The sequence below is a fragment of the Salmo trutta genome, chromosome 8 (assembly GCF_901001165.1).
Source record: "Salmo trutta chromosome 8, fSalTru1.1, whole genome shotgun sequence".
Lineage (NCBI taxonomy): Eukaryota > Metazoa > Chordata > Actinopteri > Salmoniformes > Salmonidae > Salmo > Salmo trutta.
In genome coordinates, this window is record NC_042964.1 from 48,977,692 (window position 1) to 48,998,622 (window position 20,931).

The 20,931-nt window shown below is 46.2% G+C and overlaps 1 protein-coding gene across 6 annotated transcripts in view; it reads left to right on the forward strand.

The window, feature by feature from the left end:
- The first annotated feature begins 1,522 nt into the window (after positions 1 to 1,522).
- LOC115199135 (nuclear respiratory factor 1) overlaps positions 1,523 to 20,931 on the forward strand; it is a 31,160-nt gene continuing 11,751 nt past the window's right edge. The window contains exons 1-11 of one of the 6 annotated variants that reach the window (XM_029761726.1): positions 1,523 to 1,656; positions 3,290 to 3,526; positions 4,225 to 4,339; positions 4,605 to 4,731; positions 6,668 to 6,808; positions 12,916 to 13,074; positions 13,875 to 14,078; positions 14,689 to 14,787; positions 15,209 to 15,289; positions 18,565 to 18,615; positions 19,893 to 20,050. In XM_029761726.1, coding sequence (XP_029617586.1) covers positions 3,316 to 3,526; positions 4,225 to 4,339; positions 4,605 to 4,731; positions 6,668 to 6,808; positions 12,916 to 13,074; positions 13,875 to 14,078; positions 14,689 to 14,787; positions 15,209 to 15,289; positions 18,565 to 18,615; positions 19,893 to 20,050 — 1,346 coding nt within the window. In that variant the 5' untranslated portion in view covers positions 1,523 to 1,656; positions 3,290 to 3,315. The remainder of the gene's footprint in view (positions 1,657 to 3,289; positions 3,527 to 4,224; positions 4,340 to 4,604; positions 4,732 to 6,667; positions 6,809 to 12,915; positions 13,075 to 13,874; positions 14,079 to 14,688; positions 14,788 to 15,208; positions 15,290 to 18,564; positions 18,616 to 19,892; positions 20,051 to 20,931) is intronic. The other 5 variants (XM_029761728.1, XM_029761730.1, XM_029761729.1 and 2 more) reach the window with 5 other exon arrangements.

The window sequence follows — 20,931 nt, forward strand, 5'->3', positions numbered from 1 at the left end:
TAGGTTATGTACCATATTAACTGTAATAGCAGCAGAAGTAGGTTATGTACCATATTAACTGTAGTAGCAGCAGGGTAGGTAATGTACCATATTAATTGTAGCAGCAGCAGTAGGTTGTGTACCATATTAATAACTGTAATAGCAGAAGAAGTAGGTTATGTACCATACCATATTAACTGTAGTAGCAGCAAGCATAGGTTTTGTACCATATTAACTGTAGTAGAAGCAGGAGGCCTTTTGACATGTGCTTGGCTTTACCCTAGTTGTATTTAATTTCCCCTTGATAAACAGGGCTACTGTTACATTTCCCCTTTGAATCAGGCGTTTTATTTTTTTGCCCAACTAAATATGGCATAGCACAGTAGCCATATTTAGTATAACCTTATTGACAATTTTGTTGTCAAAAGCGTCATTGTATTGAATTAGACTACAAGCAGACTCATGTTCACGTCAAATAAAATAAAATTGTATTTGTCACATGCGCCGAATACAACAGATGTAGACATTACAGTGAAATGCTTACTTACAAGCCCTTAACCAACAATGCAGTTAAAGAAATGGAGTTAAGAAAACATTTACTAAAATAAAAAAAGTAAACTAATTTAAAAAAGTAACACAATAAAATAACAATACTGAGGCTATATACAGGGGATATCGGTACTGAGTCAATGTGCGGGGGCACCGGTTAGTCGAGGTCATTTGTATATGTAGGTAGGAGTAAAGTGACTATACATAGAGCATAAACAATGATTGTTCACAAATCAATGTTGTCAACAAGATAAAACAATGCAATTTGATTCAAATAACCCAATTTAGGCAAAAGTCAAATGTTTAAAGAAGAATAACGACTCTGACAAACCTGTATCAGATTGAAATGGCGTCATCCCGTTTGGACCTCCCAAAATATGACATTATTCAAGGTCAGGGGTCTTCAACCTTTTCTTGCCCAGGGACCCCCCTTACAGGCAAACTGGTAACTAAACATACTGAAATATCCGCGCTTATAAACCCAGGGTCGTTACAATACCTTAGCAAAAATGTTTTCCACATGCCTTGTCTTATCATCAGGTGAATTATAATCGCAAGAAGTAATCAACATTTTAAAATGAATAGATTTGGTAGATAGTTTTTCCATTACCTCCCCACACTATAATTGGAAGAAGAAGTGTAAACTATAACATAGACTATTAGCTAGAAAGATAACTCTAAACACATTGTCGATAACAGCAGCTGTTTAAAGTTGACATCATTAGAAATAAGACATTATCCTATTTTGTACAGTAGGTATGTAATTCAAATTGCGTGCATTGTTTTTGCTAGCGATGTTTATAAAAACAACTACTTATTTCAGGGGGGTTGGCGATACTGTATAATTTTTTGCGGACAAAATAAACATAGCTATATGGATAATATTGAATGATTACTGAAGAATATTTGCTATATGTTTAACTTTTTATCAAATAAGAAAAATCTCGTTTTTCCGTGCGGTGATGTTGAAGTGAAAGGGGCGTGGTTAGCCCGGTGTTGTAGATCAGTGGGACCGCGGAGCTTCAGCTCCGGTGTGTTTTCGGGCTGGCTGTTCTTTGTCCTCCATTACAGCTCGGATTCCCAGGCCCATCGTACGGCGCAGGCCCGAAGTAGCGCAGCCGCTCTGAGGTTAGTGCCCTACCGCGCAATCTCCAGCTATTTCAGCCCCGGCGCAGCCGCACCAACAAACCCGGCAGCATAGGGGCGAAAACATGCAGATTGTTTTAGATACCGATGAGAAAACGAAAAAAAACGAAGATTTGGCATTTTTGACGACAATACACTTTGCGCACACTGAGAATAAGTCGAGATAATGCAGCAATAGCGTTGGTGTAGGCCGCTAGGCCTGTTATGTATTGTGTTACAGTTGTAGCTCGAGATGGCGGGTTCGCTGCTACAGTAGTTATTTTAGCTTACCAGTACACGGCACATGTAATCGCATGCGATGCTTGGTTAGCATGCAATATTTTGGATTCTGATTCCAATAATTGTTCTAGTTTTTACACAATTGTCCAGTATGTCGCTAAATACAGCTGCTTGGCCAGCTAATTCTCTAGCGAAATGTGTCTTGGACATTTGCTAGCCAACTGCGTTTTTATGGTTGACTTGCTAGCTAACGTTAATGAGAGGTTTTAGGTTCTTGTCATATCTAAAAGCATAATCGGAGCTAACTAACAGTAACCTAGTTAACTATATGACTAGTAAAATAACCATAACATTTGATCAGAAATGCTGTTAAACAGTGTTAGCGAAACACATTTGCTAACTTAACTTAGCCACTAACCAGCTAACTTGTTGTGGTCTATCCACCGCCATTGAATGGCAGGTTGGGTAGCGTTAGCTAGCTAGTAGCTATGGTCTGTTATCAATATAGCTCGCATACGTCTCATCTTTCGGGAGTATTTAATAGCAGAGACAGAGAATGATTATCAGTGCAACCTAATGTTGAGTTACTGTTAGCTAGACAATCTCGATGTCATTCCTGCCCCTGTATCTCACTGTCTGTGCAACCTCTCCCCCTCAAATAATTCACAGTAGGGCTATATAACAGTTTATAAAGATGCATCATGCAAGCCATTCGACATTCAGTCTGCATTTCCTGTCTCCCCCACCCCCAAATCTATTCTGAAATATCATTAATTGGTCACCCAGTGCAATACTCAATTAGCCTTGAGTAGTAAAGTAAAACATGCCTTTTGAATGAATATTTACATTTAAGTCATTTAGCAGACGCTCTTATCCAGAGCGACTTACAAATTGGTGCATTCACCTTATGATATATTTGGAATATAGTCAACCTCAGCCATTATACATGCTATTTACATTTATTGAACATAAGTACAGAGGCACTGCATCAATGTGTCTACACTGACAATATTACTACTGGAATATCCATATGCATCATCATTAGCTATGTCATGTATCACACATTTAGCTAGTACACATGTTCATATATAGCCCCTAGACATAACAAGCTTTATTTCATTGAGCCCTGTTAACATACTTCTGGGATAGTATCACAGTAGAAGTGGGCGGGGGCCTATACACACCCCTGAATGACACGTGTGTGTGTGTGTGTGTCTCCGGGTTGCTTGCATCAATATCCCATGTACTAACTATTGCTGTAAAGCATATAAACCCCGACTCTGCTCCCGGAGGCAGGAGCACTTGTCTATGGCTGTCCCAGCCTGTTACATACTGAGACAGCAAAAAGATGAATTATTCCATGCAAATAGAATAAGTTATTTTCTATTCTCTTCAGTTAGTGTTTGAGGCTAGCACCACGCCATGGAGGACCACAACGTTCACCAGACCGAGCACATGACCACCATCGAGGAGCACGCCGTGCAGCAGGTACATGTGGCCACGTACACAGATCACAGCATGCTGAGCGCCGACGAGGACTCGCCCTCATCCCCTGACGACGACGCCTATGATGACTCAGACATCCTTCACTCGGCCGGCAATGACGAGATGACCGCGCACCTGGCAGCCGCAGGTGAGCCCCGGCCAATGAGAGGAGGGGGTCTTTGGCATGATGGAGGACAGTCTATTATTCATAGTAGCAGAGTGAAATGAGCGCTTTGGTCTCTGTCTTGAAGAGGTTACTGTATTCAGGATCTGCTCTGCCAAAGCTAGGTCATGGGACCCTTGTATCAGGGTCACGCATTAGGAAAATGACAGAATGCTGTGAACAGAAAGACATGGTTGCCTGTCATGTAGAGTAGGCGAACATAACCAGCTCTGTACATAACATGTCTATCTACACCAGGGGTACTCAACTCTGACCCGATGAGGTCCGGAGCCTGCTGGGTTTCTCTTCTACCTGATCATTAATTGCGCACACACCTGGTATCCCAGGTCTAAATCAGTCCCTGATTAGAGGGGAATCACACACCTGGTCTAAATCAGTCCCTGATTAGAGGGGAACAGTGAAAGAAAATGCAGTGGGACCTGGAATCCAGAGTTGAGTTTGACGGATCTACACTCTTATGAATCTTTTCCCCAACTACTTATTTCAGACATGACATTGACAAGTCTTTGAACTGATCCCCTCACCTAAAAGAGTCGTTGTCGTTCCTATCCATAGATGTTTTTTCATATGCATGGTGTAATGTACATAACTGACCAGCAGATGGTGCTGTCAGACCACTAATGTGAACTGCTCCATTTCAACTGTCTTGTTTCTATTCACAGGCCCAGTAGGCATGGCTGCAGCTGCTGCCGTAGCAACGGGCAAGAAACGCAAGAGGCCCCACATCTTCGAGTCCAACCCGTCCATCCGCAAGAGACAGCAGACACGCCTGCTGAGGTGAACGTCCCAAAACTGTCTATGACCCCAAAATCTTCTAGAACTCACCTAGGAAACTGTTTTCCTGCCTCTTTTTCTCTTGTCATTCTGAACAGTATCCTACTTTATTTAGTTTTATTTGTAATTATTTTGTTTTTCTGAAAGGGGGTACTTCATTTTAATTGAAGTATGGCATGACAGTCATTTGTCACAGCTACTTGTTTTTATAGTCCCCGTGACTAGGAAGAGCACGTTTGAGTGATTTTCGTGGTGTTTTTGTCTGTAGGAAACTGCGAGCCACCCTGGATGAGTACACCACCAGAGTTGGCCAACAGGCCATAGTTCTGTGCATCTCTCCCTCCAAGCCCAACGCTTTGTTCAAGGTGTTTGGTGCTGCGCCACTGGAAAATGTGGTGAGTGCAAACACGTCTGCCACACGTCACCCACACAGACCCTGGTGGGTGACCCTGGTGGGATGATGTGTTGCCGCCTCATAATGTGTGGCTGAATCTGTAACACAGAAGAAAAAGGAGTTAGTGTTTCATATAAGGAGTGTGTTCACTGTTCCTGCCTTACATTGGGGTTAAATCAATGGCCCAGTTCAATTTTTCTCAGCGCATCTGCTCTTCTGTCCTTCATTGGTTGAAGTAAACGCTGATCTGTGATTGGTGAAAGCAGTAGACTGAAACATCGTCTTCGCTCGACGAGGGCCTTTCCTTACCTCAAGGAAAAGACGGATGCATTTACAAAATATCAGTGTCGACAAATAGTTACCCTAAACGTTTTTTCTTCCTAGTGGTTAAGGTTACAATTTAAGCGTTTGTATTCTGATCTGAGATTTGTGCCTAAAGTCAACTTTTATCCAGAACATCCATTGCATTGGCCATTCAAGTCGCAGTGTCAACATCCTACCAACAGTAGTCTCAATGCATACTGACTCTATGCCCTGCAGTAGGGCTGGGCGATAGGACGATCAATATCGTGTGACGATAGAAAAACGTCTATCGTTTCATATTATGCTCTTATCATTTATTTTGTTGTGTCGCAAATCACACTCTTTACAGCAATATTTTTCATCAATTGGACGATGTTATGCGGAAGGAAATTTGCAACACAAACAAACATGGAGGAGCGTGAACGTGTGACAGAGCACGGAGACAGAGCTCGTACCTAAAAGAGGGGCTACTTCGGTCACATGGACGTGGTTTGGTTATGAATCTGACATGGACCAGAAAACCATCCCCGGCAAAATATGCCGCAGGCTGGTCTCGACAACAGGCTCAAACACCACTAACCTCTTACCACCTACGCAAAAATCATGTAAAACAGTACGGAGAGAGTCTACGGATGAGACCCCAGAAAGTACAGTCGGGTGCTCAAAACAAACCCGTGACTCGGACGTTGCAAGAGGCTTTTGCCCACGGCACACCATATGGCAAAGAATCATGAGGATGGAAGGAGGTAACAGCTGCCGTTACAACTTCCATCTGCAAAGACATGGCCCCAATTTACACGGTCGAGAAACAGGGGTTTTGTGATTTGGTGCTAACATTCGACCCAAGGCACCAAATTGATATTTTTATTTTATTTTTTACCTTTTATTTAACTAGGCAAGTCAGTCGAGAACAATTTCTTATTTTCAATGACGGCCTACCGGCCTACCGAACAGTGGGTTAACTGCCTTGTTCAGGGGCAGAACGACAGATCTTTGCCTTGTCAGCTCGGGGATTCGATCTTGCAACCTTTCGGTTACTAGTCCCACGCTCTGACCACTAGGCTGCCTGCCACCCCATATGTGACACGTATTGGGGGGGGGGGGGCCTGCACAGGCAAGTCCCCACCCACCCCCACCAAAAATATATATTTTCGGCCTATTTTTATTTAGTTTGCAACTATAGTTGAGGTGTTTTCTATTTACCTTTTTAGATTTTATACATTCATATTTTATATTTTGTTACATGCTTAATAGAAAATTTGCACAAAGGTTCTAAATAAAAGAAAAAATAATCAAATATGAGTAAGTACCTTTTTTGAGTAGAATTCAAAATGTAATAAGAATAGGCCTTTACATGTGGTCATTTTATATAAACTATTTATTCATTGAATTGACAGAAAATGTGCTATATCGTGATAGGTCATTTCATATCCCGATAATGATACACATGTCAGGATATGAGGTTTTGGCCATATCTACCCAGCCCTAGCCTGCAGAGTACCTCACTATGTCACAATGTTTGGTTCTCAGACTGCTTTTACAAGGTTAGGGATAACCTTCCCTTGACCTTTGCCCCCTACTCTGGGTCGTCCACTAACCCATGCTTTTCCTACCCCTCCTCCTTCTCCCTGCAGGTGAGGAAGTACAAGGGCATGATCCTGGAGGACCTGGAGAATGCCCTGGCCGAGCACGCCCCCCCCGGGGGGGAACTAACCTCCGAGCTGCCCCCCCTCACCATTGACGGCATCCCCGTCTCTGTGGACAAGATGACACAGGTGAGATGATACACTGACACACAGCTATATTTATTCATGTTTATGGGTGAGATGATACACTGACACACACAGCTATATTTATTCATGTTTATGGGTGAGATGATACACTGACACACACAGCTATATTTATTCATGTTTATGGGTGAGATGATACACTGACACACACAGCTATATTTATTCATGTTTATGGGTGAGATGATACACTGACACACACAGCTATATTTATTCATGTTTATGGGTGAGATGATACACTGACACACACAGCTATATTTATTCATGTTTATGGGTGAGATGATACACTGACACACACAGCTATATTTATTCATGTTTATGGGTGAGATGATACACTGACACACACAGCTATATTTATTCATGTTTATGGGTGAGATGATACACTGACACACACAGCTATATTTATTCATGTTTATGGGTGAGATGATACACTGACACACACAGCTATATTTATTCATGTTTATGGGTGAGATGATACACTGACACACACAGCTATATTTATTCATGTTTATGGGTGAGATGATACACTGACACACACGGCTATATTTATTCATGTTTATGGGTGAGATGATACACTGACACACACGGCTATATTTATTCATGTTTATGGGTGAGATGATACACTGACACACACGGCTATATTTATTCATGTTTATGGGTGAGATGATACACTGACACACACGGCTATATTTATTCATGTTTATGGGTGAGATGATACACTGACACACACGGCTATATTTATTCATGTTTATGGGTGAGATGATACACTGACACACACGGCTATATTTATTCATGTTTATGGGTGAGATGAGAACCCTCGTCTGTCCAGCAGATGGCGCCAGTTGGTTATAAATCCCTCACTGCTCAGAACATGGTTTCATGCGTTGGCTACGCTAGAAAATGACATGCTTCAAGGTCAAATGCCCCTTTTTAGGTCAATTTGTCAAGGTTGTCACCTGTTCTCATGATGATAGTTGCCACTAGTTTCTCCAGCATGAGTTGCTCGTTAGAACTATAGATCCTATTGGATTCTAGTTTGTAATCTAATGTCTTCATGAGACAGATTTGGAATCCATAATGAGCCAGGCTTTCCGATATGCCCGTATCGTTTTAAGAGGCAGATATCCTCCATTTGGCTGTCAGGGTGTGGTTCCAGTCAGTATGAGAGGAAGAGAAAGTAGTGAACGCTGTGTCCTGGTCCACACTAGAGTCCTGTTCTGTAGGCACGAAGTGGACTGAAACAGGGAGGTGCTATCTGAACTTATCCAAAAAGTAAGAGGCACTCATTTTTGTTTTTCCATTCCAAAGTGTTTTGCTTCGCTGTGCCCTAATGAACACAGCCCAGAGATGGCTCACAGAGTAGTCTTCATCCCAAGTGGTGCTAGCTTGTTTACTTCACTGCTGACACAGTCATTGGATCGTCATCATCAGAGACTTGGTACCATGGCTCACCCTCAGAGACACTACCCCAGGGAGAGGGGACAGAGGCAGCCAATCACTGAGCCCACAGGGATAGAAACAGCCAATCACAGGGCCCACAGGGAGAGGAGCGGCCAATCTTGTCTCCTCTGGGGCAGGCGTGATAGAACCAGGAAGAATCTCAACGTTTTTTTTTATTTTTTATGAGTTGAGAGGAGGATCTGTTGCCTTACTTCACTCTGCCAAAGCTGGTTGGCAATGGGGTGACGGACCAGGTAGACCAGTTGAGAACAAGTTCTCATTTACAACTGCGACCTGGCCAAGATAAAGCAAAGCAATGCGATACAAACAACACAGTTTCACATGGAATAAACAAATGTACAGTCAATAACACAATAGAGAAAGGAGGGGGGGGGGAGTATATACAGTGTGTGTAAATGGCGTGAGGAGGTAAGGCAATAAATAGGCCATAGTAGCGAAGTAATTACAGTTTAGCAAATTAACACTGGAGTGAAAGATGTGCAGATGATGATGTGCAAGTATAAATACTGGTGTGCAAAAGAGCAGAAAAGTAAATAAAAACAATATGGGGATGAAGTAGGTAGATTGGATGGGCTATTTACAGATGGGCTATGTACAGCTGCAGCAATCGGTTAGCTGATGTTTAAAGTTAGTGAGGGAAATATCAGTCTCCAATTTTTTAGATTCGTTCCAGTCATTAGCAGCAGAGAACTGGAGGGAAAGGTCGGCCAAAGTAGGAATTGGCTTTGGGGATGACCAGTGAAATATACCTGCTGGAGCGCATGCTACGAGTGGGTGCTGCTATGGTGACCAGTGAGCTGAGATAAGGTGGAGCTTTACCTAGCAAAGACCTATAGATGACCTGGAGCAAGTGGGTCTGGCGACGACTATGTAGCGAGGGCAAGCCGTCAAGAGCATACAGATTGCAGTGGTGGGTGGTATATGGGGCTTTGGTGACAAAACAGATGGCACTGTGATAGACTGCATCCAGTTTGCTGAGTAGAGTGTTGGAGGCTATTTTGTAAATGACATCGCCGAAGTCGAGGATCGGTAGGATTGTCAGATTTACGAGGGTATGTTTGGCAGCATGAGTGAAGGATGCTTTGTTGTGAAATAGAAAGCCGATTCTAGATTTAATTTTGGATTGGCGATGTTTAATATGAGTCTGGGAGGAAAGTTTACAGTCTAACCAGACACCTAGGAATTTGTAGTTGTCCACATATTCCAAGTCAGAACCGTCCAGAGTAGTGATGCTAGTCGGGCGGGCGGGTGGGTGCGGGCAGCGAACGGTTGAAAAGCATGCATTTAGTTTTACTAGCGTTTAAGAGCAGTTGGAGGCTACAGAAGGAGTGTTGTATGGCATTGAAGCTCGTCTGGAGGTTTGTTAACAGTGTCCAAAGAAGGGCCAGATTTTTTTCAGAATGGTGTTGTCTGCGTAGAGGTGGATCAGGGAATCACCCGCAGCAAGAGCGTCATAATTGATATATACAGAGAAAAGAGTCGGCCTGAGAATTGAACCCTGTGGTTCCCCCATAGAGACTGCCAGGCGAGGCATTCATTTGAGAAACCAAGGCTGTTGAGTCTACCGATAAGAATACGGTGATTGACAGAGTCGAAAGCCTTGGCCAGGTCGATGAAGACGGCTGCACAGTACTGTCTTTTATCGATGGTGGATATGATATCGTTTAGTACCTTGGAAACCAGATTGCACAGCGGAGAAGGTACGGTGGGATTCGAAATGGTCAGTGATCTGTTTAACTTGGCTTTTGAAGACTTCAGAAAGGCAGGGCAGGATGGAGGTTTGGGTCTAGAGTGTCTCCCCCTTAGAGGGGGATGACGGCGGCAGCTTTCCAATCTTTAGGGATCTCGGACGATACGAAAGAGAGGTTGAACAGACTGGTAATAGGGGTTGCAACAATGGCGGTGGATAATTTTAGAAAGAGAGGGTCCAGATTATCTAGCCCAGCTGATTTGTACGGGTCCAGGTTTTGCAACGAGGGGGGGGGGTGGTTCTGGAGCACATGGAGAGCCAGGTCAAAGCAGTATCCCAGGACACTCACCTGGCTGGGGCCAGAGTGACGGGAGAGTATGGGCTTTGTGGAGATGTAGTCTGTCGACTGCTACTGTGCTGTATAGGTGTCTCTTTCAAAAGAGATGATCTCAATGAGACAAACCTGTATACATGTAAAGGTTAAATATAGTAGTGGAGTGGAAGACATGGTTGTGCCAGGAGAAAGACTCAAATAAGAGGTTGTAAGATGGATAGGGATTGAGTGACAACCAGGGGAGGGGAGTCAGCCTGACTATCCCTGGAGAGGCTCATCTGGCTGGGTTTGGGGAGTTCACGAGAGGGCCCTGGTGGCTGGTGGTATGGAGAGCCTAGGAGCAGCAGGTGAGTCAAGAGACCAGCCAGGGTGAGCCAGCCCATAATTACAGCTCTTTGGGTTTGGAGTGGCTGGCTGCTGATTGGCTGATAGCCTGCCGGATTAGACCAAAGGGAGGTGGGTTAACGCCACTGTAATTAGGCCATCTGTCCCCCAATCCCCCCCTCACCAGCTACAGGTGGAGAAACAGAGGCACTGAGGAGCTTACTATAGCTGTTGCTACCTGCTACATTAGTAAACTAGTCTTTGTCGGTCACCATTTTATAAACTCTGACAAATGTGTGTTTCTGTTGTTTTTGAGAGGGTTTCTCCAAACGCTAATTCACTGGCTGCAACTACAGCAGGACTGAGACGAAGACGGGTCAGAATGGCTTTCTCAAAAACAATTTCTAGTATGATATGTTATCACCAGAGGTTACCCATCCGTGTTTCAGACTGTCCAGAGCCAGTCAAGGCACCGCCATTTTGTCTACTCTCTCAGAACACAGAGCAAACTGGATAGCTTTGTGGCGTATCTATTTTTAGCCAAATTTACTCAATGTGGGTAGATGCTGCAGTGGCCCCATCCCTACCCCGTAAGGCGCGCGGGGGACTGGTAAGGCGCGCGGGGGACTGGTAAGGCGCGCGGGGGACTGGTAAGGCGCGCGGGGGACTGGTAAGGCGCGCGGAGGTGTGTGTGTTCCACCCCCTTCGTCTCCCAAGAAGAGGGGGCAAATCAGAATAAATAAATGAGGAGGCCTCTTATGCAATAGGTTGGATGAGTCCAAGCAATCAGGCTTCATTGTGGTTAGTCGTCAATCCTAACTGTTCAGAGTACAGTTCAGAGTACAGTTCAGAGTACAGTTCAGAGTACAGTACACCACTTAAACAGTAGGGAGAATGAATGAAACATCATCCACCTACTACTGGTTTAAAACTACCACTGAATCTCCTCTGGTCACTACAGCAGTCTGTTAACATGTTATTGAACTGTAGTTAATCTCACTGAATATCCTCTGGTCACTACAGCAGTCTGTTAACATGTTATTGAACTGTGGTTAATCTGGCCAGTGAAAATGGGTGTGTTTATATCTGGATGTTGTTGTTTGTTACAGTACAACTGATGGACACTAGAGAGTCAGTTATTGAGGTGGTTCAGGTTTTCTGCCCAGAACAGGGTTTTGTTCATTTGGGCAGGCAACAGTGAAATGTTGTAAAATGTTTTTCAGCGGAAAAGGAAAGAGCGCAGTCCAGGTTGTCCCTCCAGGTTTCAGTCTGTTTTCTTCCATTCAGTGCCACCCAAGTTCAGAGCCATTAGGCCAAGATTGTGTTAGTTCATCAGTCAGGGAGGCAGACTGGAGCCTCAGTCATAGACTGGCCTGTAGATAGACCTCAGTGCAGTGTGGTCTCCTTTTTAGAAATCCTATTTCTGGGCCCAGTCCACCTCAGCAAGCTGCAGGTAAGTACCTTAATTTCTGGACTATTAAGCGCACCTGAATATAAGCCGCACCCACTGAATTTAAAAATTCTTATTTTTTTGAACATAAATAAGCCGCACATGTCTATAAGCCGCAGGTGCCTACCGGTACATTGACACAAATGAACTTTACACAGGCTTTAACGAAACACGGCTTGTAACAAAAATAAATAGGCTTTAACGAAACACGGCTTGTAACAAAAATAAATAGGCTTTAACGAAACACGGCTTGTAACAAAAAATAAAAAATTAGCAGTAAGCTTTAGTTGTCTTTTTGCACTGAGTCAATTCCTCACGCTGCTGTTTCCAACGTCTTATCATCGACCCATTAAGACCAAGCTCCCGTGCAGCAGCTCTATTTCCTTTTCCAACAGCCAGATCAATCGCCTTCAACTTGAAAGCTACATCATATGCATTTCTCCGTGTCTTTGCCATGATGAGGGTGACAAAATGACTACCGTAATCAGAATGATGGGAAGTTTGAGAGCGCTCGATTTAATCTAAACAGTAAACAAAAAAGTTGTTTGACCTTAACCCGTTTGGCAATTTCATTGGTCTAATGAAAGCTTCATGCCGCCAAAAAACTGAGCACGTCACAGAATGTGTTTTTTGGGGGGGGGGGGAATTGAAAGCGGGAAAAATCCATATATCAGCCGCGTCATTGTTTAAGCCGCGATGTTCAAAGCGTGGGAAAAAAGTTGCGGCTTATAGTCCGTATCAATACCGCCCCCCCCCCCCAGTCAAGGGCACGTGTGTGTGTGTGTGTGTGTGTGTGTACACCACTCATCCCCTTGTATCTTGTTTCCTCTGGTCAGGCCCAGCTGCGAGCGTTCATCCCAGAGATGCTGAAGTATTCGACGGGCAGGGGCAAGCCTGGCTGGGGCAAGGAGAGCTGCAAGCCCATCTGGTGGCCAGAGGACATCCCCTGGGCCAACGTGCGCAGCGACGTGCGCACTGAGGAACAGAAACAGAGGGTGAGGATGAAAACACACTTTCCCTGTGAATTGCCTCCCTGGTATCATTACAATGTTGAATATGGTAGAGGGGTAGGACGTTGTGGAGGTCAAAGGGTCTTTGAGTGGAGACGGTTAGAGAATAATAACTTGGTGGGACAGAGTTCTACCAGGGACAATCCAACACTAATAACTTGGTGGGATAGAGTTCTACCAGGGACAATCCAACACTAATAACTTGGTGGGATAGAGTTCTACCAGGGACAATCCAACACTAATAACTTGGTGGGATAGAGTTCTACCAGGGACAATCCAACACTAATAACTTGGTGGGATAGAGTTCTACCAGGGACAATCCAACACTAATAACTTGGTGGGATAGAGTTCTACCAGGGACAATCCAACACTAATAACTTGGTGGGACAGAGTTCTACCAGGGACAATCCAACACTAATAACTTGGTGGGACAGAGTTCTACCAGGGACAATCCAACACTAATAACTTGGTGGGACAGAGTTCTTTAATGTTTAAAATATGTTTAGTTATGAAGCATAGGTATCAATGAATACAAATGTACATTTTGTTTCGTGAGTGACTTTTTTTACATAAAAGACAATATACAAAAAACGTGTACCATCAGAATATCATTGCAATGAAATTACTTATTCAAATGACTTATGTATTGCAACTAAAGCCCAGACTGAATTCAGCTCCGTTTCACTCCACTATATCAATTATTAAAGTTAAACTATAGTGAAACGTAGAGTAATTCTGTTTGTTGTTTCCTGTATAACATCTCTTGCTGTGGCGCCCCTTGCTAGGTGTCGTGGACGCAGGCGCTGCGGACCATCGTGAAGAACTGCTACAAGCAGCATGGGCGCGAGGACCTGCTGTACGCCTTTGAGGACCAGGTGCCACAGCACACGGCCATGACCACGGCCACCCACAGCATCACCCACCTGGTGCCCTCACAGACCGTGGTGCAGACCATCAGCAACCCCGACGGCACCGTCTCCCTCATACAGGTCAGGTGTCCCATAGGTACAGATCTAGGATCTCCCTTAACCAATATTTGGTCAAGCTCCGGGGTAAAGTTTCCCCTAGGAACAGATCTAAGATCAGCTTATTTTTTTGTGGGGTAATGCTAAATGGACCCAAGATCAGCGTCTTAGGGCAACTTAACCCTACTCCACAGATCAGAGGTCACCTAAACGCAGAGTCAAGATTAGGGTCCCAACATTCCGGGAACGTTCGCAAAGTTCCCAGGTTTTTCAGAAATCCCGATTGGAGAATTCCCGGAATCAGAAGGGAATAAGCTGGGAGGGACTTATCAAACTGGGATTTTGGAAAGACCTGGGAACTTGGTGTTTTTCCGTAATTTTGCAACCCTACTAAGGATCCAGATGGCGCAGGCCTCCCCCTCTCTAGGCGGCCGGCAGGCCTCCCCCTCTCTAGGAGGCCGGCAGGCCTCCCCCTCTCTAGGTGGTGATTAAAAGATGCCCTGGATGATGATTTGGAGGGATATAATCCATGGGAAGGATTTGGCTGTTTTGTACTCAAGCCAGGCTGCCCATTGTAATCTCTCTCTTTCTTTCCCTCTCTCTCTCTCTTTCCCTCTCTCTCTCTGCCCCTCAGGTGGGCACAGGGCAGACGGTGGCCACTCTGGCCGATGCCTCGGAGCTGCCAGGCACAGTGACCGTGGCCCAGGTCAACTACACTGTGAACGACGGAGAGGTACACACACCACACACCTCATCAGTTTCTCAGAACACACACACACTTCCAAATACACACACTTGTAGAGACATCTGATGACTGTATGCGGTTGTAATGACAGTCCCTCCTGTGTGTAAGGTGTGTTACTACTATTCTGTGAGGAGTGTTAGATGTTACTGTTAAGTCTCCAGAGTAGTGAACATAGCGTGTAGCTGAAATGTTTCTCTGACTGGCTCCATTACACACTTTTAGGCAATATGCCCCTTTACACCTTATCACTTATAATAAATAAATACAAAACGATTTTGATGGCGTTTTAAGCCTGAAGGTCGTTTTTCTGCAGTGTGCGGACAGCGTTTCCTCTTTTTGAGATGCTAATGTTAACCATCTCCTGATTCCTAATTGGCATATATCATTCCTCACCTCTCCTCGGCAATAGTTGATGTGTGGTGAGCTTTCTGGCGCAAAGGGGCAGTCCAGACCACACCCAGGTGGGTTCTACACATTGGTCATGGATGAGGTGATTTCCCCCTTACTATTTAAAGCGCTGACAGGGATTTTTCTGCCATTGAAATCCTTGGGCGGGCCGCCTAAACGGTTTATCGGGTTACCTAAGTCCACACAGTGAGGGAGAAACGTTTTTATTTTTCATAGATTTTCGGGATGGAAAAACACTTTTCAGTGTAAACTTAAACGACAGATATAACGGATGTAGAAAAGACAATAGATATATATATATATATTTATATATACTGCTGAAAAAAATAAAGGGAACACTAAAATAACACATCCTAGATCTGAATGAATGAAATAATCTTATTAAATACTTTTTTCTTTACATAGTTGAATGTGCTGAGAACAAAATCACACAAAAATAATCAATGGAAATCCAATTTATCAACCCATGGAGGTCTGGATTTGGAGTCCCACTTTAATTTTGAGTGTAAAACCACACTACAGGCTGATCCAACTTTGATGTAATGTCCTTAAAACAAGTGAAAATGAGGCTCAGTAGTGTGTGTGGCCTCCACGTGCCTGTATGACCTCCCTACAATGCCTGGGCATGCTCCTGATGAGGTGGCGGATGGTCTCCTGAGGGATCTCCTCCCAGACCTGGACTAAAGCATCCGCCAACTCCTGGACAGTCTGTGGTGCAACGTGGCGTTGGTAGATGGAGCGAGACATGATGTCCCAGATGTGCTCAATTGGATTCAGGTCTGGGGAACGGGCGGGCCAGTCCATAGCATCAATGCCTTCCTCTTGCAGGAACTGCTGACACACTCCAGCCACATGAGGTCTAGCATTGTCTTGCATTAGGAGGAACCCAGGGCCAACCGCACCAGCATATGGTCTCACAAGGGGTCTGAGGATCTCATCTCGGTACCTAATGGCAGTCAGGCTACCTCTGGCGAGCACATGGAGGGCTGTGTGGCCCCCCAAGGAAATGCCACCCCACACCATGACTGACCCACCGCCAAACCGGTCATGCTGGAGGATGTTGCAGGCAGCAGAACGTTCTCCACGGCGTCTCCAGACTCTGTCACGTCTGTCACATGTGCTCAGTGTGAACCTGCTTTCATCTGTGAAGAGCACAGGGCGCCAGTGGCGAATTTGCCAATCTTGGTGTTCTCTGGCAAATGCCAAACGTCCTGCACGGTGTTGGGCTGTAAGCACAACCCCCACCTGTGGACGTCGGGCCTCATACCACCCTCATGGAGTCTGTTTCTGACCGTTTGAGCAGACACATGCACATTTGTGGCCTGCTGGAGGTCATTTTGCAGGGCTCTGGCAGTGCTCCTCCTGCTCCTCCTTGCACAAAGGCGGAGGTAGCGGTCCTGCTGCTGGGTTGTTGCCCTCCTACGGCCTCCTCCACGTCTCCTGATGTACTGGCCTGTCTCCTGGTAGCGCCTCCATGCTCTGGACACTACGCTGACAGACACAGCAAACCTTCTTGCCACAGCTCGCATTGATGTGCCATCCTGGATGAGCTGCACTACCTGAGCCACTTGTGTGGGTTGTAGACTCCGTCTCATGCTACCACTAGAGTGAAAGCACCGCCAGCATTCAAAAGTGACCAAAACATCAGCCAGGAAGCATAGAAACTGAGAAGTGGTCTGTGGTCACCACCTGCAGAACCACTCCTTTATTGGAGGTGTCTTGCTAATTGCCTATAATTTCCACCTGTTGTCTATTCTATTTGCACAACAGCATGTGAAATTTATTGTCAATCAGTGTTGCTTCCTAAGTGGACAGTTTGATTTCACAGAAGTGTGATTGACTTGGAGTTACATTGTGTTGTTTAAGTGTTCCCTTTATTTTTTTGAGCAGTGTATTAGAATATGATCTTTGAGAACTAACAATCACCAAAGTAAAAACAATACATTTAGCAGCATTGATTTTGTTATTATGCTTGAGCAAAATATCTCCGCATTAGCCATGGCAGAACTGCAGGAAATTTGCTTTAAAACTGCAATATCTTCTCTCAGCTCCATGGAGAAATATGTAGAACTGCAGAAAATTTGCTTTTAAAACCCCCCGAAAAATGATCTCCGCTCTATGGAGAAATGTGAGCCCTGCAGGAAATGAACTTTAAAACCTCCTGAAAATGATCTCCGCTCCATGGAGAAATGTGTAGAACTGAGGGAAATTGGCTTAAAATGCAAATAATCCTGTACACCATCAAGATGAGGGCCTCTTAAATTCATCTGCGCCTACGGGCTGACTGCGCCCGTTGCCACGCCTACCACCTAAGCCCTTTTTTGATCCAGAAAAAACCCTGCGCTGATTTAAAAAGCGCCATAGAAATCAGTCTTGTTTTTGTTTCATTATGTTAAGTGTTGTAGAACATGCAACACTGTAGTGTACCTTACACTCTGGGATCCAGCGATACTGCTAGTGTGGTGTACCTTACACTCTGGGATCCGGCGATACTGCTAGTGTGGTGTACTTTACACTCTGGGATCCGGCGATACTGCTAGCCAAAGATGTGCATGCATGGATAAATAATCCTGTTGGTTTATAGTCCTATTTCATTTTCAAGAGATGATCAATACAAGTCTTTTGGTTTTAAACAGAATTTTATATTACTCAAAACTTTAATGTGTTCCGGCCTCCCGAGTGCACAGCGGTCTAAAACACTGCATCTCAGTGCTAGAGGCGTCCCTACAGACCCGGGTTCGAACCCGGGCTGTGTCGCAGCCGGCCGCGACCAGGAGACCCATGAGGCGGCGCACAATTGGCCCAGCGTTGTCCGGGTTAAGGGAGGGTTTGGCCGGCCGGGATGTCCTTGTCCCATAGCACACTAGCGAGTCCTTGTGGCGGGCCGGGCGCATGCGTGCTGACTTCGGTCGCCAACTGTACGCCGTTTCCTCTTACACATTTGGTGCGGCTGGCTTACGGGTTAAGCGAGCAGTGTGTCAAGTAGCAGTGCGGCTTAGCGGGGTCGTGTTTCGGAGGACGCATGGCTCTCGACCTTCGCCTCTCCCGGGTCCATAGCGGAGTTGCAGCGATGGGACAAGATTAACTACCAATTTGGATATCATGAAATTGGGGAGGAAAAAAAGCTTTTAATCAACAACAACAAAAAAGCTTTTATGCGTTGTCTGAATATGTTAGCCAACAAAAAAAATGTATTGTAATTTGCATGATATGGTATTTGTAGGATTATCATAAATCACTATGCCTTCATCTCTTGTGGAGGAACAAGTCATATTTACTGTTCTGTAACCCTGCAAGGCAACTTCATACTCTGTTTCAATATCATTGCTGAATACCAAGTTCTCTACTCTTCACCAGAATATGTCGGTGTGTCGCACGTTACCGATGGAGGTGTCGCCACAGTTTATTGTAAGCGGCAGATCTACGTCACATTTTATGTTAATTGACTACGACAAATGTTTGTCGAAGGATCACAATCATACTCGTTTTTGTTTGTTGTGGTGTAGAAACACCCTAACTCTGCCTCTCTCTGTCACTTTCCCCCTCTCTTACTCTCTCTCCATCTCTCTTACGACTTCCTCTCTCCATCTCTCACCTCCTCCACCTCTTACCATCTTTTTTCTCTCCCTCTCTTACCCTCTTCCTTCTATCCTATTTCCCCCCTCAATCCCTCCCTCCTTCCTCCATCCCTCCCGCTCCTCCTCCATCCATCCCTCTCTCTCCCTCAATCCTTCCCTCACCCCTTCCTCCATCCCTCCCGCTCCTCCTTCCTCCATCCCTCCCGCTCCTCCTCCATCCATCCCTCTCTCCCCCTCCATCCCTCTCTCCCCCTCAATCCTTCCCTCACCCCTTCCTCCATCCCTCCCGCTCCTTCTTCCTCCATCCCTCCCGCTCCTTCTTCCTCCATCCCTCCTGCTCCTTCTTCCTCCATCCCTCCCGCTCCTCCTTCCTCCATCCCTCCCGCTCCTCCTTCCTCCATCCCTCCCGCTCCTTCTTCCTCCATCCCTCCCGCTCCTTCTTCCTCCATCCCTCTCTCCCCCTCAAGCCTTCCCTCACCCCTCCCTCCTTCCTCCATCCCTCACCCCTCCCTCCTTCCTCCATCCCTCCCGCTCCTTCTTCCTCCATCCCTCCCGCTCCTTCTTCCTCCATCCCTCCCGCTCCTTCTTCCTCCATCCCTCCCGCTCCTTCTTCCTCCATCCCTCCCGCTCCTTCTTCCTCCATCCCTCCCGCTCCTTCTTCCTCCATCCCTCCCGCTCCTTCTTCCTCCATCCCTCCCGCTCCTTCTTCCTCCATCCCTCCCGCTCCTTCTTCCTCCATCCCTCCCGCTCCTTCTTCCTCCATCCCTCTCTCCCCCTCAATCCTTCCCTCACCCCTCCCTCCTTCCTCCATCCCTCTCTCCCCCTCAATCCTTCCCTCACCCCTCCCTCCTTCCTCCATCCCTCTCTCCCCCTCAATCCTTCCCTCACCCCTCCCTCCTTCCTCCATCCCTCTCTCCCCCTCAATCCTTCCCTCCCTCCTTCCTCCATCCCTCTCTCCCCCTCAATCCTTCCCTCACCCCTCCCTCCTTCCTCCATCCCTCCCGCTCCTTCTTCCTGCTCCTTCTTCCTCCATCCCTCTCTCTTCCTCCATCCCTCTCTCTCCCCCTCCACCCCTCTCTCCCCCCTCCATCCCTCCTTACTGGCCAGGTTGAGCAGAACTGGGCGACTCTACAGGGTGGGGAGATGACCATACAGACCACACAGGCGTCTGAGGCCAATCAGGCGGTCGCGTCCCTCGCCGAGGCCGCTGTCGCCGCCTCCCAGGAGATGCAGCAGGGAGCCACCGTCACCATGGCACTTAACGGGTAGGGAGTGTTCATTAGGGCACACCATCACCATGGCACTTAACGGGTAGGGCGTGTTCATTAGGGCACACCGTCACCATGGCATTTAACGGGTAGGGCGTGTTCATTAGGGCACACCGTCACCATGGCACTTAACGGGTAGGGAGTGTTCATTAGGGCACACCGTCACCATGGCATTTAACGGGTAGGGCGTGTTCATTGGGGCACACCGTCACCATGGCATTTAATTAGGTAGGGTGTGTTCATTAGGGCACACCGTCACCATGGCACTTAACGGGTAGGGAGTATTCATTAGGGCACACCGTCACCATGGCATTTAATTAGGTAGGGTGTGTTCATTAGGGCACACCATCACCATGGCACTTAACGGGTAGGACGTGTTCATTAGGGCACACCGTCACCATGGCATTTAACGGGTAGGGCGTGTTCATTAGGGCACACCGTCACCATGGCATTTAACGGGTAGGGCGTGTTCATTAGGGCACACCGTCACCATGGCACTTAACGGGTAGGGCGTGTTCATTAGGGCACACCGTCACCATGGCACTTAACGGGTAGGGAGTGTTCATTAGGGCACACCGTCACCATGGCACTTAACGGGTAGGGAGTGTTCATTAGGGCACACCGTCACCATGGCACTTAACGGGTAGGGAGTGTTCATTAGGGCACACCGTCACCATGGCACTTAACGGGTAGGGCGTGTTCATTAGGGCACACCGTCACCATGGCACTTAACGGGTAGGGAGTGTTCATTAGGGCACACCGTCACCATGGCATTTAACGGGTAGGGAGTGTTCATTAGGGCACACCGTCACCATGGCATTTAACGGGTAGGGAGTGTTCATTAGGGCACACCGTCACCATGGCATTTAACGGGTAGG